This window comes from Herpailurus yagouaroundi, unplaced genomic scaffold, assembly GCF_014898765.1.
Source record: "Herpailurus yagouaroundi ecotype Mexico unplaced genomic scaffold, PumYag 186, whole genome shotgun sequence".
NCBI lineage: Eukaryota > Metazoa > Chordata > Mammalia > Carnivora > Felidae > Herpailurus > Herpailurus yagouaroundi.
In genome coordinates, this window is record NW_024412417.1 from 45,970,825 (window position 1) to 45,990,753 (window position 19,929).

At 47.7% G+C, this 19,929-nt stretch overlaps 1 protein-coding gene across 1 annotated transcript in view; it reads right to left on the reverse strand.

Annotated features, from left to right (window-relative positions):
• Positions 1-19,929, reverse strand: part of AGO2 (argonaute RISC catalytic component 2) — a 107,933-nt gene that overhangs the window by 31,796 nt on the left and 56,208 nt on the right. Inside the window, 1 exon segment of the mRNA XM_040494502.1 lies at positions 2,713-2,833. Coding sequence (XP_040350436.1) covers positions 2,713-2,833 — 121 coding nt within the window.

The following is a 19,929-nucleotide window of genomic DNA, read 5'->3' on the forward strand; positions in this document are numbered from 1 at the left end:
TCGCCCCAAAGAGCAGACGAGGCCGAGGGGATCCCTCCCCCCTGTGCTGCCCTAGGAAGGGCCCTGAAGGATGGCTCCCACCCCCCGGCCTCCCGCAAGCCTGCTGACCGGAAGCTTCGCTGCCCCGCCGGGAACCCCAACACCTTTTCCTGTCAGGCCAGGTCAGCAGCTCACGGCCCGGGCTTGTCCGGGCACAGGGGTGATGAGGCGGGAGCGCCAGGCGTTTTGTGCAGGGTCCGCGTCCCTTTCAAGTTGTACCCCTGTCCTGACAGGACACTTGCTTCCAGGAAAGAGGCGCCGGTGCCGTCCCTGAACAGACAGACCCTGTCGCTACAAGAAGCCGAAGACCCAAAGAGAGGACCCAAGGCCGGGCCCAGCGCCAGGAACCCAACATGACGCACGTTCTGATCTCGCAGAGAGAGCCCAGGAGTTAAATGCAAGTCCTCTGAGCTCTGCCACCTGCTGTGAAACGTGAGGGCCTGGCCCAGGGCACAGGGCCTCTGGGCCCCAGTCAGGGCGCCTCCCCTTCCACACAGGGCCCAGGGTGAGGAGGGCGGGCTCTTTCGGCAGGACGGAGGAAGAGTACATGACGAGAGCAGCCTTCCCGAGGAAGGGCCACGGGCCACGTTGTGTGTGCGGAGGGGGACGAGAGCCACCCGCAGGCCCCGTCCAGCCGCTGGCAGACACGGGATCCTCTCTCTTACTACACAGGTGCCCACGACACAAGGAAGGCATTTCGCAGAAAAAAGCAAATGTAAGAGAAAACAAGAGACGCTTTGCTACACGAGATGAAAGGACAGAGGAGCAGAAAATCAGCCACATCGTGTCAGCTCCCCAACAGAAGAGAGGAAAGTCTGCATATCGCAACCACTTGATAGAAACCTAACGGCTGGAAGGAGTGGCTGGGGGGTGGGGGTGGGGCTCTCTACGTTCGTCCACAGACACTGAGCGCCCGCCAGGTACGGGGGGCGGGGGGAGACAGCATGCACGGGGTGGGGGCCACGCAGACCCCTGAGACCACCAACCACAGCCGTCCACGTCTGCCAGGCGTGTGCCACGTCCCAGGCGCCCGTACGTTCAAACAGGACAGCTCAAAGTAGGATCTGGGACCCAGAAGTGCTCCTTAGAAATGCAGACGCCCTCCTGCCCCCGGAAACTGCATCCGGGGCACAGGCAGCAGGCCACCAGGGGACGCACTCTTCAGGGTGGATCCCTTCGGCTGTCACCAGGACCCCGGGAGGTGGCTTCTATACCTCCCCCCTTTATGGAAGCACCTGGGGCCTGGCCAGGTGGGCGGGCTTACCCAAGGTCCCACACCGCAGCAGAGGGCATGGCAAGGACTCGGCTCAGATCTGTTTTCACCCCAGAGAGCCTGTGAACTTCCACAACAGACAAGCTTCGCATGGGAACACGGGATCAACTCCCCTCACCCCTTCCCAAGGAAAACTATTCCTAGGCCCCGCCCAGTGTCTACTTAGAAATATGCACAGATAAACTGCGAATAAACTCCTTATGCTTTTCTCCTGTACAACTTTACACAAAACCAAACACGCACATTCAACATAACACTTCACAATCAATACATAGCATATGTGCCAGCACGCTTATCTGTAAGGCGCGATCCCACTCGGGGCACAGGCATTCGGCCCCGGGACTCCCTCAAATTCAGAACGCCCGTGTCAATCGTCCTGCGCCCAGCCCTGCAATGTTCCGCCGGGCACCGCCGTTATCTCGGGGCCCCCTGGAGACCAGTGGGTACGGAGCTCTTATCAGCACCCAGCCTTCCCTTGGCCACAACGTCCTCTACCGTTATCAGAGCACCGCAACTCGAAGCCACGCTGCTGGGAGCTGAGACCACCCGGTCTCCCGGTAACCGAGACCAAAGCAAGGAGCTTAGTCATGTCGAGACGATCGAAAAACACAAAAGCAAGAACACTTGATGCCTTTGGAGAACGTGCAGCTCAGTGGCCAGCAGCGTGAGACTCCGTAGGCACCGAGCTGCCTTCCTCCCGGGGCCCCGGGGCTCACGAAGCTAACTGGTCAGGTCATTCTCGACGGGAATTGAGTTTACTGCACGCACTGGACCAGCTGTTAAGTTACTAGTTTCTTTGTTGTGCTTTTTTTGTCTTTAAGGTTCATGTGAAGATTATTCCTGAGCTGAGTCTTTGGTCTTCTTCTAATAAACAGGACCCGTTACCATCCCGGATCAGCCCATCTGTTGGAAGAAATGCCAAGAAGTGACAACGTCTAGGCAGAAACTGTAGCCCTCTTGAAGTAAAGCCATGATAAGGACCAAAGCAATCATCAAAGGCGACAGTTTGAAACAACCAGGGTTGGTTAATTAGTCGACGATTATTATTTCAGCCAGAAATCATCTGTGCCTCACGGCCACCGTCACACGCGCCTTCACCTCTGCAAACATACTTTTCCAAAGGGCTTTTACTACCCGGGCTCCTGTCTGACGGTCTGTGGCATGTGTGTTTTACATTTAAAAGGCTCGTTCCAAGAAGCTCTGAGCTCCTGTCTCTGACCCGAGCCAAATGAGCCCTGTAACACTGAAGGCACAACACACGGAAAGCGGCCTTTGTGGCCGCAGGACGAAGCGTAGAGCCGACCGCAGCTTTCTCTCCCGGGTGACTTAGCACGTGACGACAGGTTTGCCTTCGCCTTCACTGCACCCTGCTTGACCCCAACGCACCCCTGTGCGCTCACCTTATCCCTCCCGATTGGGAGGGGCATCGCTGTGTAGAGATTCTTTCTTCCATCAAACACTGGTTTCCGATCCCCAAAGATCTGTGTTTTAAAGTGCTGGACCATATGTTCCACTATTTCCCTGAAACAAGACAATTCAAGCAAAAGGTCAATAAAATCTGAGAAATGAATAGAAAGACGACATTCTTCTAACACTGGTTTATAAGCGATTTTGTACAACCTATGGCTCCTTCTAGTAATACGACTTTCAGCTTTCTTCTGTAAACAATCAAACCAGAACCTTCACTGGGTTTCTGCTCATTCGTTTGGCCACTCAAACACGGGAGAACTCTCTCCATGCCAGGCACTGCGCACGCAACACAGAGCAGACAACAGACACATCCAGAACCTCCTGGAGGCGCTGAAGACAGGACCAGCATGGATGGGATTCCTGTTCCCGAAGCTGTAGGATCGGACACCACGCGTGTCACTGCAGGACTCTGCAGGCCTCCCCCCAGAGCACGGCATGACCCCGGCCCGGCTGACACTGGGTGCTGGCCCGGCCGTGACCTTGCTTTGGTCACCGGAAAGGCAAAGGGTCTGCTCCAAGCACAGGCTTCCAGGGGGTCTGTGTGATTGGCTCGGCCTCTCGCGCTCCCTGCTGATGCCCCTTCAGTCCGGGGTCCACAACAAAGACCCTACGTTCGACTCAAAGCCAAAGTCTAACCTGACCCAGCAGGGACAAATGACCTGACGGGCCACGAGCATCAAACAGGATGTGTGTTGTTTTAAGCCCCTCAGATGCTGCTGCTGCCGCGTGTTCCCCGGCATGACGGCACCAGAATTCCAGCGGACACAGAGAGACCGTCCCGTGGCAGTGCTCCGTAAGCGCCGAGCGGTCCCGTGGCCCTCCCTCTTCACTGCGCTACTGGCCGAGAGGTGTGCAGAAACACTCTGGACGGCCAGAGACAGCCGAGCCATCCCGCTGGCCCCAAGACTCAGGCAAAGCAGCGCCCGCCCACCCTCTCCGCGTGTTTGTTCAAGAGAGCCCCACTCAGCACCTCTTGACTAGCACTGTTTTTTTAAACGCTTATTTATTTTTGAGACAAAGAGACAGAGCGTGAGCAGGCGAAGGGCAGAGAGCGAGGGAGACACAGATTCCGACGCGGCCTCCAGGCTCCGAGCTGTCAGCACAGAGCCCGACGCGGGGCTCGAACTCACTAGCCATGAGATCATGACCTGAGCTGAAGTCGGCCGCTCGGCCGACTGAGCCATCGATCAGCATTTCAATTCACCTCACCAAATACTGGACTTTTCTTACACACCATGCCTGATACAGTACAGATAGGAAAGGCCCTGATGCCTGCCTGGCCCCCGAAGGTCCTCGTAAGGGAAGCATGCTCCAAATCTCAGTCATTGTCAGGAAATAGCAGCTCATGGGATGTGGCAGACAGGGAGAGATGCAGTGTGGCAAGAGGGGAGGGAGAGGACATTTTAGAGACTGCCCCCCGCAAGGGAGAGCTGAGCTCTGCTTGGTTCTAAGGGTGCTTCTCTGGGGCAAAGCCTTGGTCATCCTTCAGGAAGCAAGAATCAGAAATTCATTCCATTCCTTTTCCAGAAAATGAGGACAGCTGGCCTAAGAAGACTTGCCTTTTTCAAACTGGCTTTGCCCAGTTGACCTTCAACTGTGCTGATCATGGCAGAGAAGTCTCTAGGGATCCAGCCGATCCTGCCCAAATACCCACTGCCCGGGGGGGATCTTCGGTGCAAACAGAGCCTCTGGGCAACATCTTGTTTGATGGCTCCACAGAGAATCATCAGGCCTCTGACAGAGAGGGAGATCACAGCCTGGGCAGGTGCAAGGCCCCGGCAACAACCAGGGCGCCTCTGACCTCCAAGTCTGCCGTTCCTGACCAGCAGCCAGGGCACAGTCTCTCCTGGGTCTCCACACTCTGCTCTGGGCCCCCGGAGACAGGCTGTCTCCAGACCACCGCTCTCCAAGCTTCAAAATCCTCATCTTCTTGGTCAAGATGTCACTGCCCACTCAAGGTCTAGATGGCTCCCCTGGACAGTTCCACCCACATTCAAAGAACAAATCACCCAACTGAATTCAAAATTATCGTGAACTGAATTAAGAGGACACAGGCTCCCAACTCATTCTATGAGGCTGGCAAAACTTTTACCTCAAAACCCAACAAGGTGATCAACAGCCCGTCTCACTTATAAACATGGATGAAGAAGCAAAGTACAGTTGACCCCTGACCCACACAAGGGTTAGGGGTGCACACACCTCCAGTCAACCCCCCCCCCCACACACACACACAAAACTTCAGACACTCCCAAAATGTAACTCAGCAGGGTCCGGGCTCTCACCGGGTTCTCAGCACAGAACCCGACGCGGGGCTCAAACTCACGAACCGTGAGACCATGACCTGGGCCGAAGTCAGACGCTTAACCGACTGAGCCACTGAGGCACCCCGCAAAATGTAACTCCTAATAGACTACTACTGACCAACGCTTACTGGTATCAGAGTTGATAAACACAAATTTGTATGTGATACGTATTACATGCTATATTCTTACAATAAAGTAAGCTAAGGAAAAGAAAATGTTATTAAAAAAATCATGAGGAAAAGAAAACATATTTACTTTCAGAACTGTCTTTATTGAAAAAAATTCACATATAAGTGGACACGTGCAGTTCAAACTGTGTTGTGCAAGGGCCAACTATATTAACAAACGGAGTCCAGCAACACATTAAAAATAAGACAGCGTGGAAAACCAAAGCTGGAGGCATCATAATTCCGGACTTCAAGCTGTATTACAAAGCTGTAATCGTCAAGATAGTCCGGTACTGGCACAAAAACAGATACATAGATCAATGGAACAGAACAGAGAACCCAGAAAGGAACCCACAAACGTATGGCCAACTAATCTTCAACAAAGCAGGTTAAGAATATTCCACGGAAAAAAGACAGTCTCTTCAGCAAATGGTGCTGGGAAAACTAGACAGCGACATGCAGAAGAATGAGGCCTGGATCACTTTCTTACACCAGACACAAAAATAACCTCAAAAGCGATGAAAGACTAAACATAAGACAGAAGCCATCAAAATCGTAGAAAACAGGCAACAACCTCTTTGGCCTTGGTGCAGCAACTTTGTTTTTTTTTTAAGGTTTATTTTTATTTTTGAGAGAGAGAGAGAGAGAAAATGAGCAAGTGGGGGAGGGGCAGAGAGAGAGGGACAGAATCCAAAGCAGGCTCCAAGCTATGAGCTGACAGCACAGACCCCAATGTGGCACTCGAACCTATGAGGTGCGAGATCATGACCTGAGCGGAAGTGGGATGCTTAACCGACTGAGCCGCCCAGGCGCCCCTCAGCTGCAGCAACTTCTTACTCGTCATGTCTCCAGAGGCAAGGCAAACAAAAGCAAAAATGAACTATTGGGACCTCATCAAGATAAAAAGCTTCTGCACAGCAAAAGAAACAATCAGCAAAACTAAAGGCAACCCACGGAATGGGAGAAGATATTTGCAAATGGCATATCAGATAAAGGATTAGTATTTAAAATCTATTTAAAGAACTTATCAAACTCAACACCCAAAAAACAAATAATCCAGTGAAGAAATGGGCAAAAGACACGAACAGACACATCTCTGAAGAAGACCTCCAGATGGCTAACAGACACGTGAAAAAAATGCTCAACCATCACTCATCATCAGGGAAATACAAACCAAACCCACAATGAGATACCACCTCACACCTGTCAGAATGGTAACATTAACAACTCAGGAAACAACAGGTGTTGGCGAGGATGTGGAGACAGTGGAACCCTTTTGCACTGCTGGTGGGAATGCAAACTGGTGCAGCCACTCTGGAAAACAGTATGGAGGTTCCTCACAAAATTAAAAATAGAACCACCCTACGACCCAGCAATGGCACTACTAGGTATTTATCCAGGGGATACAGGGGTGCTGTTTCGGAGGGGCACATGCACCCCCATGTTTGTAGCCACACTATGGACAACAGCCAAATTATGGGAAGAGCCCCAATGTCCACCAGCTGATGAGCTGATAAAGATATGGTACATATACACAATGGAATACTACTCCTCGATTAAAAAAGGATGAAATCTTTCCATCTGCAACAACACGGGTGGAACCAGAGTGCATTATGCTAAGCGAAATAAGTCAGAGAAAGACAAATACAATATTTCATTCATATGTGGAATTTACAAAACAAAACAGATGAACATAGGGGAAAGGAAGCAAAACGAAGATAAAAACAGAGGAAGACAAACCATAAAAGACTCTTAAATACAGAGAACAAACTGAGGGTTGCTGGCAGGGTGTTGGGTGGGGGAATGGGCTAAATGAGTGATGGGCATTAAGGAGGGCACTTGTTGGGATGAGCACTGGGTGTCATATGTAAGTGATGAATCACTAAACTCTATTCCTGAAATCGTTGTTTTCTAACTTGGATTTAAATTAAAAAAATAAATTAAAAAAGTGTGTGTGTGTGTGTGTGTGTGTGTGTGTGTGTGTGTGTGTATATATATATATATATATATATAAAGACACTATGTCAACCTTGGCCAGATACCAGGAATGAAAGGTTGGATTTAATCTGACAAAAGTAACCAACACAAAACATATTACAGACATCAAGTAGAATTTACAGCTGTAAAACTTCTGGAAGAAAACATAAGAGAAAAGTCTTTAATGAACCTTAAAAAGAGAAGGATTTCTTAGAACATGAACAGTATGAACACCAAAAAAAAAATTAATAAATTGAAAAACATCATCAAAATTAAAAACCTTTGGGACGCCTGGGTGGATCAGTCGGTTTGAGGCTCGATTTTGGCTCAGGTCACAAACCCCATGTCCAGCTCTGTGATGACAGCTCAGAGCCTGGAGCCTCCTTCAGATTCTGTGTCTCCCTCTCTCTCTGCCCCTCCCCTACTCTCTCTCTCTCTCTCTCTCTCTCTCTCTCTCTCAAAAATAAATATTTAAAAAAAATTAAAACTTTTACTCTTTAAAAGATACCATGAAAAGGGAAAGGCAAGACACGGGGATGGGAGTAAATATTTGAGAAATACAAACACGTATCTGACAAAGGACATGCATGCATGATATATTTTAAAAATTCTCTTAACTCCGTAAGACGAAGAGGCCAACTTTAAACAATGGGTAAAAGACAAGAACAGACACACTGGCAAAGGAGCTACTCAAACGGCCAATAAGCACAGGAAAGGGTGCTCCTCATTAGGAGGAAAATGCTAACAAACCCACAAAGAGACACCACCACATACCCAACAGCTAGGGCTAAAATGACTGAGCAGGACCAGGCAGAGGAAGGGTGACAGTCTCACACACGGCTGCTGGGAAAGTACAGTTCCGGGGGTGGGGGTGGGGGGGCGTGGGGGGAGGAGGTGGGGAAGTTCTTATAAATGTCAGTGTGTATTTACCATGCCATCTAATAATACCCAGTAATGACACATCAATGCTTGCACGCAAAGGTTTAGAACAGTCCTGAACTGGAAACAACCCCTATGTCTGTCAACTGGGTGACCAGACAGATGAGGGCACAAATTTCTAACAGGGCACTTATCCCACTGTGCGGATTACTGGTACCCGCGACATGACAGCTGAGTCTTAGAAACATGCCCAGGACAGAGGCCAGGCACAAAACAGTGTATGCTGTATGATTCCATTCACATGAGACTCTCTAACAGGCAAAAAGGAATCCACATTAGCAGAAGGCACTTCAGAGGCTGTCCAGGGGCAGGGGACAGGGGACTAGCTGTGAAGGAGCAGGAAAGAGCTCTGGGGCCGTCAGGATGTCCCACACCTCTACTGAGGTCCTTGTTATGTGGATGTATGTTTTTTTAAAGCTCATTAACTAAAAATGGATGCATTTTGTTGTACATAATTATATCTCAATAAACTTATATTTTAAAAATCAAATGTAAAAAAAATTTAAATTAGGATTATCTCAAAGATGTAGGAGAAAGCATTTACTAAAATTCAACACCCATTCACAATTTTTTTTTTTTTTAAATTAGCAAACCAGGAAACAGATGGAAATGTCCTTCATTGGGGAGAGATCTCCCTCTGGGATTCACAATAAAACAAAGATGTTGCTTTGGCCGCTTCTGCTCAGTGCTGGGCTGTAGGCCATGGTCACCATGTAGGGTAAGAAAGGGAGGAGGATTGTAAAGATGAAAAAAACCACCATTATTGGTGGACATGAGGGCTGTATTTGTTGAAAATCCAGACGAACCTGCAGAAAAACACTGTATGCTTCACAAAGAGTCCTTGCCCTTTTATCTGTGTCCAGGACCCAGCACATAGCAGATTCTCCAGAAATGCACACAAATGCACACATTCCCCTAGTACAAAGGCTTCTTTTGCTTTTTTTTAATAATTTATTGTCAAGTTGGCTAACATACAGTGTATACAGTGTGCTCTTGGTTTTGGGGTAGATTCCCATGGTTCATCGCTTACACACAACACCCAGCGCACATCCCAACCTCCTCAATGCCCATCACCCACTCTCCCCTGCCCCCCCATCAACCCTCAGTTTGTTCTCAGCATCCAAGAGTCTCTTATGGTTCGCCTCCCTCTCTGTAACTTATTTTTCCTTCCCTTCCTCCATGGTCTGCTGTTAAGTTTCTCAAATTCCACATATGAACAAAAACATGCTGTCCTTTTCTGATTGACTTCTTACTAAGTCTTTATTTGTTCACTCACTCGTTCATTTGCCCATCCTCTCAGGGGGGAGTGGGGAGGGAGGGGAGGAGCTTGTGGGCAAAATCAATCATCAAAGAGACCAGGAAGCCCAGTCTCACGCATGAGTGTCATGAGGGGAAGGGGTACGAACCCCCCCCCACAGGTGTATCTGCTGCCCCACCCTCTGGGCCTCTCTATAAAACACAGATGTACCACAAAGCTTTGGTTTCTGGCAACTGCATTTATGGAGTTACACTTTTTCTTCTCCTATGAGTTTCCGTGACAGCAGAGGACCTCCTGAGTTACTCGGCTACATAGGATGGTCATGTTTGGAAACACAGATTTAAATGATCGTACTGTATAATGCCACATGATATCAAGACATCGTTTGCTATGTACTCATACATGTTTCCAGAATCAGTGGCCACCCTGCCCATCAGCCTCCCCCTTCCCCTTTTCCCCCCTTCCACAAGGAAAGTACCACCCCTGCTGTCCCTCTCTGCGCTGAGATGGGACAAGAGCATGTGGGGCTGTGGTGTGGTCACTTATGTCCCAACGAGGGATGTATTTACCCACAGGGTGAGCGGAATGAGGTACAGGGGACAACTAGTTCCGAGTGGCACACACAAATCTTGTATTTGGGAACTGGAAACACCAGAAGTGTTTAAAACAAAACAAAACAAAACAAAATAAATCAACTAACATACCATCATCATGGACTGGAATATTCGATTCTCTCCAAACAAAACCACTCCTTCAATCCCAAGAAAAATCCAGAGGGATTTATTTGATGGAGTTTAATGGCTAATTTCTTTTTTTTTTTTAATGTTTTATTTATTTCTTTGAGAGAGAGCATGCATGGGGGGGGGGGGGCGTGCAGAGAGAGAGGGGAACAGAAGATTCAAAGCGGGCTCTGTGCCGACAGGGTGACAGCAGCAGGCGGGATGTGGGGCTCAAACGCACGAACCGCGAGATCGTGACCCGAGCCAAAGTCCCACACTCGACCGACTGAGCCACCCAGGTGCCCCTGACTAATGTCTCACATGGACTTGGGAGTATGGGCACGGAGGCCAGCTAGCACACTCTGAGCAGGAACGAGGTGGACGCGTGAGGGTTACAGCGACAGGGACGGTGCCATGGTGAAGGAAGGGCAAGCAGACCCCGTAACAACGTGAGGAGCCTAGAAAAAAGACGCATGGGCACGCAGACGTCTCTCCTACGGCAGAAGCGGCAGAAAAGAGAACAGGGCACACTTCTCAGACACCTGTGCTGAGGCGACCAGGTGTGTACTGTTCAGAGCAGGGAAGCCGTGCCCTTGGCCCTTGAAACGTTGGTCTCTACCAACACTTGCTGCCCGAGGCTGAACCCAAACCAATCGTCACCACGACGATTCCACTCAGGTACCACACAGTGGGCTCTTCGGTGGCAGGAGTCACATCCCACGCTCCCAGCAGCATCCAGCCCCTGGCAGAACTCGGCACACCGCTGGGGCTCGGTCATCACAAGTCGGGATCACCCGAACGTGCTACAAAGCGACCCTGCTCGGGTGACCAGTCCTACGGAACCCTGGCCACCGCAGGGGCCGAGAGAAGGCACCCGATACCACCCACGTTCTGCTCCCAGGCCTCAGAGGCTGACTCTCTTGGGAAAGGAGGTGCCGTCACCTCGCATCATCTTGTGCCAAACCCAAGGAATCCCCCCCCCCCCCCGTGATTTTCATGACAGCCCGGCCACTGACCGTAAAACACGAGGTCCCTTCCCTTCATGAACACTGACCGACTCCCGGGGACTGGCCGGTGACTGAATGCCCTTCCTCCCTTCCTGCTTCTTGGTCTCTCTCTGTTTTAATGGTGGCAAAACACAGCGACATAAAATTCGCCCTTTCCATCATTTTTACACGTACGTTTCAGTGGCGCCAGGTACATTCACGCCGCTGTCCGACCGTCACCACCGTGTGTCTCCAGAACTTCTTATTCCTCAGGGGAAGGCCCGCACCCCTTCCCCACTCTCCCCGCCGCACCCCTCCATCGAGCCCTGGGGACTAGACCTGATTTGAGGCTCCTTAGCAACTGCTGAACTGCTGAGGAGCTGGCCGGGGCGTGTGACCTGTCGGGCCCCCGTGTTTAGCTCCTCCTTTCCGCCAAGTCTCACTGAAAGCAAAGTTCCCGGACTACGGGCCTTTGGCTCCCTGGACCAACACCTTCGCTGAACGTACGCTCAAAAGGCCGCAGCCCCCGAAGGCTCTCTGTGCTCGTTCCACAGGCTCGAACCGCACGGAGGGTCCACACACTGGGCGTAAAGATGCCAGCGCTTAGCCTCCAGCAGGCCCTTCACACGTACAAGTCGCTCAGCCCCCACAGCAGCCTCGGAGGTCAGCACCGTCCTCTCCTCTCACGCACGGGACACAGAGGCACAAAGCCACATGCTGCCAGCTGGCAACAGCAAGGTTTGAAGCTGTTTGCTGACCCAGACAGGCTGGCACACTCCTGTTTTCTTGGAGTGCCCTTTTGCCATAATTCTGGACAAATTTTTTCTCTCTCTTTTTAAATTTATTTATTGTGTGTGCGTGAGAGAGAGAGAGAGAGAGAGAGAGAGAGAGGGAGAGAGAGAGAACGAGCAGGGGAGGGGGCAGGGGATCTGAGGCAGGTTCTGGGCAGACTGACAGCAGAGAGCCCGACGTGCGGGGCTCGACCTCATGAACTGTGAGATCGTGGCCCGAGCAGAAGTTGGATGCTTAACCAACTGAGCCACCCAGGTGCCCCATGGGCAAGTTTTCTCTTTAAAAAAAAACAATGCATTCCTTTGTTCATCTCGAGCGACACAAGTTTTGCATGACCACGTCAGCACTGCCAATTTCGAATATGGATCATGCTGGAAGTCTGCCCAGACTACCTCCGCATCCCAATCCTCCTCTCCAAAGCGACTTTATCCTTTTTCAAACCCATACATTTACATAAATATGTAGGTACATAAAAAGAAATACAGTGTATCATTATTTTTCAAACATATGGCATCAAACAGACCCTTCTGGAGTTTGCTGTCTTCCCACTAGGTGCCTTTGAGACCTTGCCTTGTCACTACATACAAAGTGGCCATCAAGTCTAGAAATAGAGACGTTACCGTGTCTCATAACATAAAGTCATATTAACAAGCCACTTATGACCTAGTTGTCTGTTTCCAGACTGCACGTTCACACGTGAAACTCCATTGCACTGTTGTCCACAATTGCACTGCACCGTACAGGATGTTTACTTAACCATCCCTACTGACCTACGTGTCCATGGTTCCATCCCTACCGACCGACGTGTCCCTGGTTCCATCCCTACTGACCGACGTGTCCATGGTTCCATCTCTACTGACTGACACGTCCATGGTTCCATCCCTACTGACATGTAGATGGTTTGTTTTTTTTTCCATCACAATATTAGACATCCTTGTACACCTCTCTTTGGGATAAATACTTAGAAGTGAAGGGTATACGGGGGGGGCCTGGGTGGCTCAGTTGGTTAAGCATCTGACTCTTGGTTTCAGTTCATGAGTTTGAGCCCCACATCAGGCTCTGCACTAACAGCGTGGAGCCTGCTTGGGATTCCCTCTCTCTCCCTTTCTCTCTACACCTCTCCCACTTGTGCTCTCTCTCAAAATAAATAAACTTAAAAAAAAAAAAAGAAAAAGTAGTAGAGAATATACATACTATTTTAACATATACACCAAACCACATTCTAAAAAGTCTGGACCAACATTCAGCCCCTCTAGTGGACAGTGCCCGAAGCAAACAGCAGGCTGCAAATGACACAGTCACGCTGCACCGCCCCACCCTCCCACCACTTGTGCGCGTGCACGCGCACGCACACACACACACATACCCCACAGAGTGATCACTTCTGCAGTGTCCTCCCAGGGCCACATAACAGAGCCCAAGGGAAACAGAAGGAAAGGACAGTCGGAAGACAAGGAACACACCTTCTTTCTGTAGTCCGTCCTGGGCTACTGAGCAGAATGCTGCTGATTTTGACCCCCGAGGAAGGCTCCCAGGCGGCAAGGCCCACACAACCCAGACCAGCGCCGCGCTCTGACCATCCTGGGTGACCATCTCTGTACCCACAATGATACTGGAAGCCTCTGGGGAAGAGGTACCTTGCCTTATACTCAATCCCTCCTACAGCAGCCACTCAGTGAACAGAGGGGGATGGGATGGCCAGACACGGAGGGCACACGAGGCCAGGACTCACTGTGACTCATCGCAACACAGACGGACGGCATGTTTCACTCAGCCTCGCGCAGATCTTCAGGCTGAACCTCCTAAACATCTACCACATGCACTACACGGAGTTTTAAGAACTCAGAGTTAAGACCTGGTCCCTGCTGCCCAGAGACAGCCGTGCGGAAAGAAGGACAGGCTGTGAAGACCGTCTTCACGGTCAGACCACAGGCTGAGCTCCGTGCTCGTCTGCCGCCTTCCTGCTCCGCCCCGAGCTTCCCTCCGGCAGCGCACGCCTGGGGTCCTAGAGGCTGCTGGCTGGACTCTTCCCCACGAGGAACACGGACGGGGTCTAGCCTGCCCACACCGCACCCCCGGTGCCAGAGTACCTGCCTCACGACTGGAGGCTTCATAAATGCTGGCTGGTCATGCTGGAAGCAAGGTTGGAAGAAGGACGGATTGAGTTAGAAGGTGTTAGGATTAAGTGAAGGTGGGTTTTGGCAGCACCAGAACTTACACCCAACTTCTCCCTATGCTATTCTGGTTGATAACAATCTTGGGATTGGACCTTAGCCAAAGTCCACCAGAAGGAAGAGTGAAGTAGAGAATTCTGAAGGCTCACACATTTAAGTAGGCAGCGAGGCTCAGGCTGGCCCCCAACCCAGGGGGAAGCAAGGCATTCCGGTAAGTGGGCTGGCCTTGGCCACGAAAATGCAGTCGGCGCCCCACCTTTATTACCTACTTGTGTGACTTGAGGGAATTTCCAAATACTGGGTGACTTTAGAACCTTGTGGACGTAACTCCAAGAACGTAGCAGTGCAGTCAAAGACATCGCGTTTCAATCACCAGCAGCCTTTTCCTGCTGCCAGATGACAACGTCTTAGTCATGCCTCCTTCATGAAAGGAAACGTCCCGTACAGTGCGGTTCATCACCTAAGAGCCCAAACGCCACCACATGAATACAAAGCCCAGAAATGTGCGTGGTTACTCACGCCTCCGTGTTCCACCTCCCAGAGTGCGTTCACATCACTGATCCACACACGTGTCTGTCTCCAGGAAAGTCAACGATGCACAAACCCACTCAGGGAGAGTCTCAGAGCACAGAAGACACTTCCAGTAAAAAAAAAAAAAAGGTGTTTAAACCAGCCGTGCCCAATGTTTTTGTTCGGAAACACGTTTTTTAGTAAGCACATAGTTTAAAGGATCTTATATGACCGTCGAGTACGGTCTCTTTGGAGCCATACCTTCTTGGGATAAATACTTAGAAGTAGAATTGGTGGGTCAGAAGGTATATACTATTTTTATTCTAATATTCACACCCAATAACCCTCTAAAGAGCCTGGACCAATGTGTACCGGTCACAGTGAGCAAATCCGACTGTTTGGTTTTATAGATAAGGGAACTGAATCCCCAAATATTCTTTCTCTTACAAAGTTTGTAATCAGGGGAAAAAAAAAAACAACATTACAGCAAAGAGCACTTTAGAGGGCACTATCACAAACTGGGAAACCAATTTAAGTTCTTAAACTGCAACTGAGAATCTGACCTCTGATCATGACAAAGTAATTGGTATTGAACTTATCCTTCTACCCTTAACAACTACAGAACTAGAGAAAAACAAGACGGCTATTTCCGGCATTGAAAAAGAGGCAGTTTGAGACTGTGATTATTGAGGGAAGGGAAACGCGTGAGGTAAGCCACACATCCACTCCACCTGCGAGCGGTTTACAAACCACAACGGGAGGAAGGTGCAGCAGAGAGGACAGTCTTGTTGCACTGAGGAGACAGGGAGGACAGTCTAGGACTGCGGAAGAAGTCGGGATTTGTGGGCAGGGTACCAGAGAAGAGGGCAAAAGCCAGATTCCCTCAATGTAACACACATAATGTTCAACAGCAACAAAAACGTACTATGTGTGCAAATAAGCAAAAAAGGTGATATGTAATCTAAGGTAAAAACCCGTCAATAGAAACAGATCCCGAAATGACCCATATGTTGTAATTAGCAGACAAGGACTGCTCATACATATGCTATTACTGTAAGGACATTCAAGAAGTCATGAAGAAAAAGGTGGGAACAATGAGTGAACAGATGGGGAAACTTAGCAAAGGATATAAACTATGAAAAAGAACCAAATGCAAAAGCTAAAACTGAAAAGCACACTATCTAATTGAAAAACTATCATTAGACGATTGTACAGAAGACTGGATGCTACAAAAGGGGCGGGGGAGGTAAAGTGATCTTAAAGACACCAGTAAAGTTACCTGAATTGAAGAAAGAGGAGGAAAAGATTTTTTTTTTTTTTTTTCTTAAATCACAGGCTCAACGATCGGGAGACAACATAAAAATGGCCTAGAATACACATAACTGCAATCCGATAGAGAAGAAAATGGGGCAGAAAAAGTATTTGAAGAAATGATAGCATTCCACCCAAATTTCATGAAAGATATCAGCATTCAAATCCAGAAAACACCAAGAAGGAAAAAGAAAAATAAAATCACAATTAGGCACCCCAAACTGCTGAAAAGCAAAATTAAAACAAAACATTCAGAGGAAAAATGACAAATCACGTACAGGAGAAGTACAAGAAGAAAAGTAAACTGAAACTTCATCTGAAATAGTGAAGATTAAAACTTTAATGAAGACGACAACTTTAAGGTGTTGGGGGAAAAAATGTCAATTTGGAATTCAATATCCTCCGGCAAAATATCCTTCAAAGATAAGGAGGAAATAAACACATTTGTAGATCTCAAAAAGGTGCTGGAAGAATTCATCACGGGCCCACCTGCACAACAGGAAGGGCTAAAGGGCATTCTTCGGGCTGGAAGGGAACGACGCCAGGTGAGTACCCGGATCCGCAGAGAGCCAAGTAAGGCTCATTTGTGGCTGAACAGACCATTTGCCCAATTTCTTTAAAAGAGCAGCATTGCCCCATGGAATTCATAATGAATAAAGAAGTAAAATGCATGACAACAATAGCAAAAGGACAGAGGAGTAGGTAGAATTATATTACTATAAAATTCTCACAGGGGAGTCATCTGGGTGGCTCAGGCAGTTAAACGTCCGACTCTTGATTTCAGCTCAGGTCAAGATCTCACGATCTGGGAGATTGAGCTCCACGTGGTGCTTTATGCTGACAACGTGGAGCCTGACTGGCATTCGCACTCGCTCTCTCTCTCTCTCTGCCCTCCTGCCCCAGTCTCACTCAAAATAAATAGACATTTAAAATAAAAGAATAAAAAACACAGATATAGAAATTTTAAAAAATAGCAACCACAAAAAATTAAATTTAAATTTATGTTACATTTAAGCAAACATAACATACCCGATAAAATCAAGAAATAAAGGAAGTCCCCATTATATGATATCTACAAGGGACACGCTTGGAGTACGTACACACACACTCCAAGGGCTGAGGGTGTAAAAGCTCGTACAAAGTTGTACATCAGCTAAACAGCAAGCTTAAGAATGGCCATGAGATTGTATTAATAATCAGAATTACAAAATATGGAGAACACTTCCTAGTGATAAAGGGTTCAGTTTATCACAGAAGACAAAAAACATAAAAATGTGTACCCCTAATAACAGAGCTTTGAAACACAGCAAACAAAAACAGTACTAAAGGGAGAAACAGACAAAACCCACACCATACTCGGACAATACGACGAGGACAGAGATAAAGAACTGTCGTGACGCTACAGACCAACGCCAACTACTACTCAAATCCCCACACCCGCCAAGCACAGGACACACATTCTCTTCAACCGGATGAATAACACTTACCAAGATAAATCGCATAGTTAGCCATAAAATAAGTCCCAACAGATTTCAAAAGGCTGAAATCTTACAGAGTATGTTCTCTATAAACTTTATGGTTATGGTTTGTGGAATTAAATTAGCAATCAGTATCAACAGGTACCAAAAACAAAACAAAACACCAAAGAGTTAAAATTTGAACACATCTCTAAAAACAACAAAACCCCACAGATTAGAGAATTCACAAGAAAATGGAAAATATTTTGAATTAAAATTAGAATGTATCAAAACGCGTGGGCTATAGCTAACATCAGGCTCAGAGGGACATTTACAGCTTTAAACAAATGGATTGGAAAAGAAGGAAGGTTTAAATTTGATGATCTAACCTCAAAATGAATAGAAGGATAATAAATATCAGAGAAAAGAAAACGGACAGACGGGTGGATTCAACAAAAGAGAAAAATCAACAAAGTAAAAAAGCTGTTTCTGTGAAAACATGAATATCATTGACAAACCCTAGCAAAGTTGATCAAGGTAAAAGAGAAAAAAGACAAATTTAAAGTATCAGGAATGAGGCGCACCTGGGTGGCTCAGTCGCTTAAGCGTCTGACCAGCTCAGGTCATGATCTCGCACTTCATGGGTTTGAGCCCTGCGTCGGGCTCTGTGCTGACAGCTCAGAGCCTGGAGCCTGCGTCCTGTCTATCTGCCCCTCCCCTACTTGTGTGTGTGCGTGTGTGTGTGTGTGTGCTCACGCGTGCATGCTCTCTCTCAAAAATAAACGTTAAAAAAAATAAAATATCAGGAATGAACAAGACTCTCACCGCACGTCCTACAGACATTAAAGGAACACAGGCACCATGTTGCACCAGTAAATTCAACAACTTACAGAAAATGGACAGATGCCTTGAAAGACGCAAACTGCCAAACAGACACACAGAGAAAATTCTGCACAGACTGGTACCTAATAAAGAAATTAAACCGTACGAAGAAAACTCCAGGTCCAAACGATTTCAATGACAAAGTCAGTGGAACATTTAAGAAGGAAATTATACCAATCTATCTTTCCTCTTGGGAGTTTTGGGAGGAGGAGGGAACATGTCCCAGCTTTTCACAATGCCACATGCCCCTGCTATCAAACCTAACCAGAAAAGTAACACCCATGTCTCTCAGGAGCAGAGGCACAAAAATTCACAACAAAATGCTAACAAAGTACTGCAGTTTATAAAAATGATAAGTCATGACTAACAATGTATATAAAATAATACATCTTAACTCTGAGAAAGTCCAGCCACTCTAACATAAAAAAAAAAAAATCAATGTAATTAATACACCTCCTTAATAGGAGGTAGGAAAAAAGGAAGAAAAACTATATGATCATCCCAAGAGATGGAGACAAAGCATTTGACAGAATTCAACACCCGATGATGAGAATACTTCTCAGCAAATCAGGGAGAGAACTCCCTCGGTCTGATAAAGGGTCTCTAAGAAAATCCTGCGACTAATAGAATACACTACAGGTGAGAGAATGAATGATTCCCCCTTAAGAGTGGAAACAAGGCAAGGATGTCTGTTTTCACCACATCCATTCACCATTATTTGCAGTGGATTTCTTAGCCACTGCAATAGAGTAAAAAATAAAATGCTTTAGAAACTGGAAAAAAGTAAAACCATCTTTGTTCAAAAGTAACAAAAAAACTTTTTTAACATCTTGAAAGTGCACATTTAAATGGTTTTAGTATATTCACAGGGTTTTTGTCTCCCTTAGAGCACCACAATCTAGGTTTTGAACATTTGTCATGACTCCAAAAAGAAACCCCGTACTTGTCAGCAGTCACTCCCTCCTGAGAAACTTCCCTCGTGGACAATGCAATTTTAAAACACAATTTGTAGTAACATCAAAGAACACAGCACACTTAGAATAAACAAAACGGAAGACCTCTATGATGAAAAGTATGAGTAAGTTCTGCAAGAAATTAAAGTAGACCTCATGAGTGGAAAACATAGCCGTGTGTGTGGACCAGAAGATTCAACAGTATCCACTTTCCCCAAATTTATCTACAGTTTCAAAGCAATCATGATAAAAAAATTCCAGGGAACTTTCTGGTAGCAACTGACAATCAATCGATTTACCCCCGCCCCCAAGGGGGGCCCAGGTAAATCGATGGTGAAAGAAAAGTCTTCTCAACAGACCCTTACCTCCCACCACAGACAAAAATTAATCCAAGATGGATCACAGGCCTAAATAAAAAAACAAGCCCAAATTGTCTGCTTTAAAAAAAAAAAAAAAAAAAAAGAGTACCTGTACCCCTCAGATAGGCAAAGATTTTTTGGAGAGAACACATAATATGGTAACTATTTTCAAAATTTTATAGATTGGATGTCAACAAACTTACAAAATTCTGCTCATTGAAAGACACCATTTAGAAAGTGAATCAGCAGGGGCACCTGGGGGGGCTCGGTCAGTTAAGTGCCCAACTTTGGCTCAGGTCATGATCTCATGCATTGTGGTTTGAGCCCCACGCCGGGCCATGTGCTGACATCTTGGAGCCT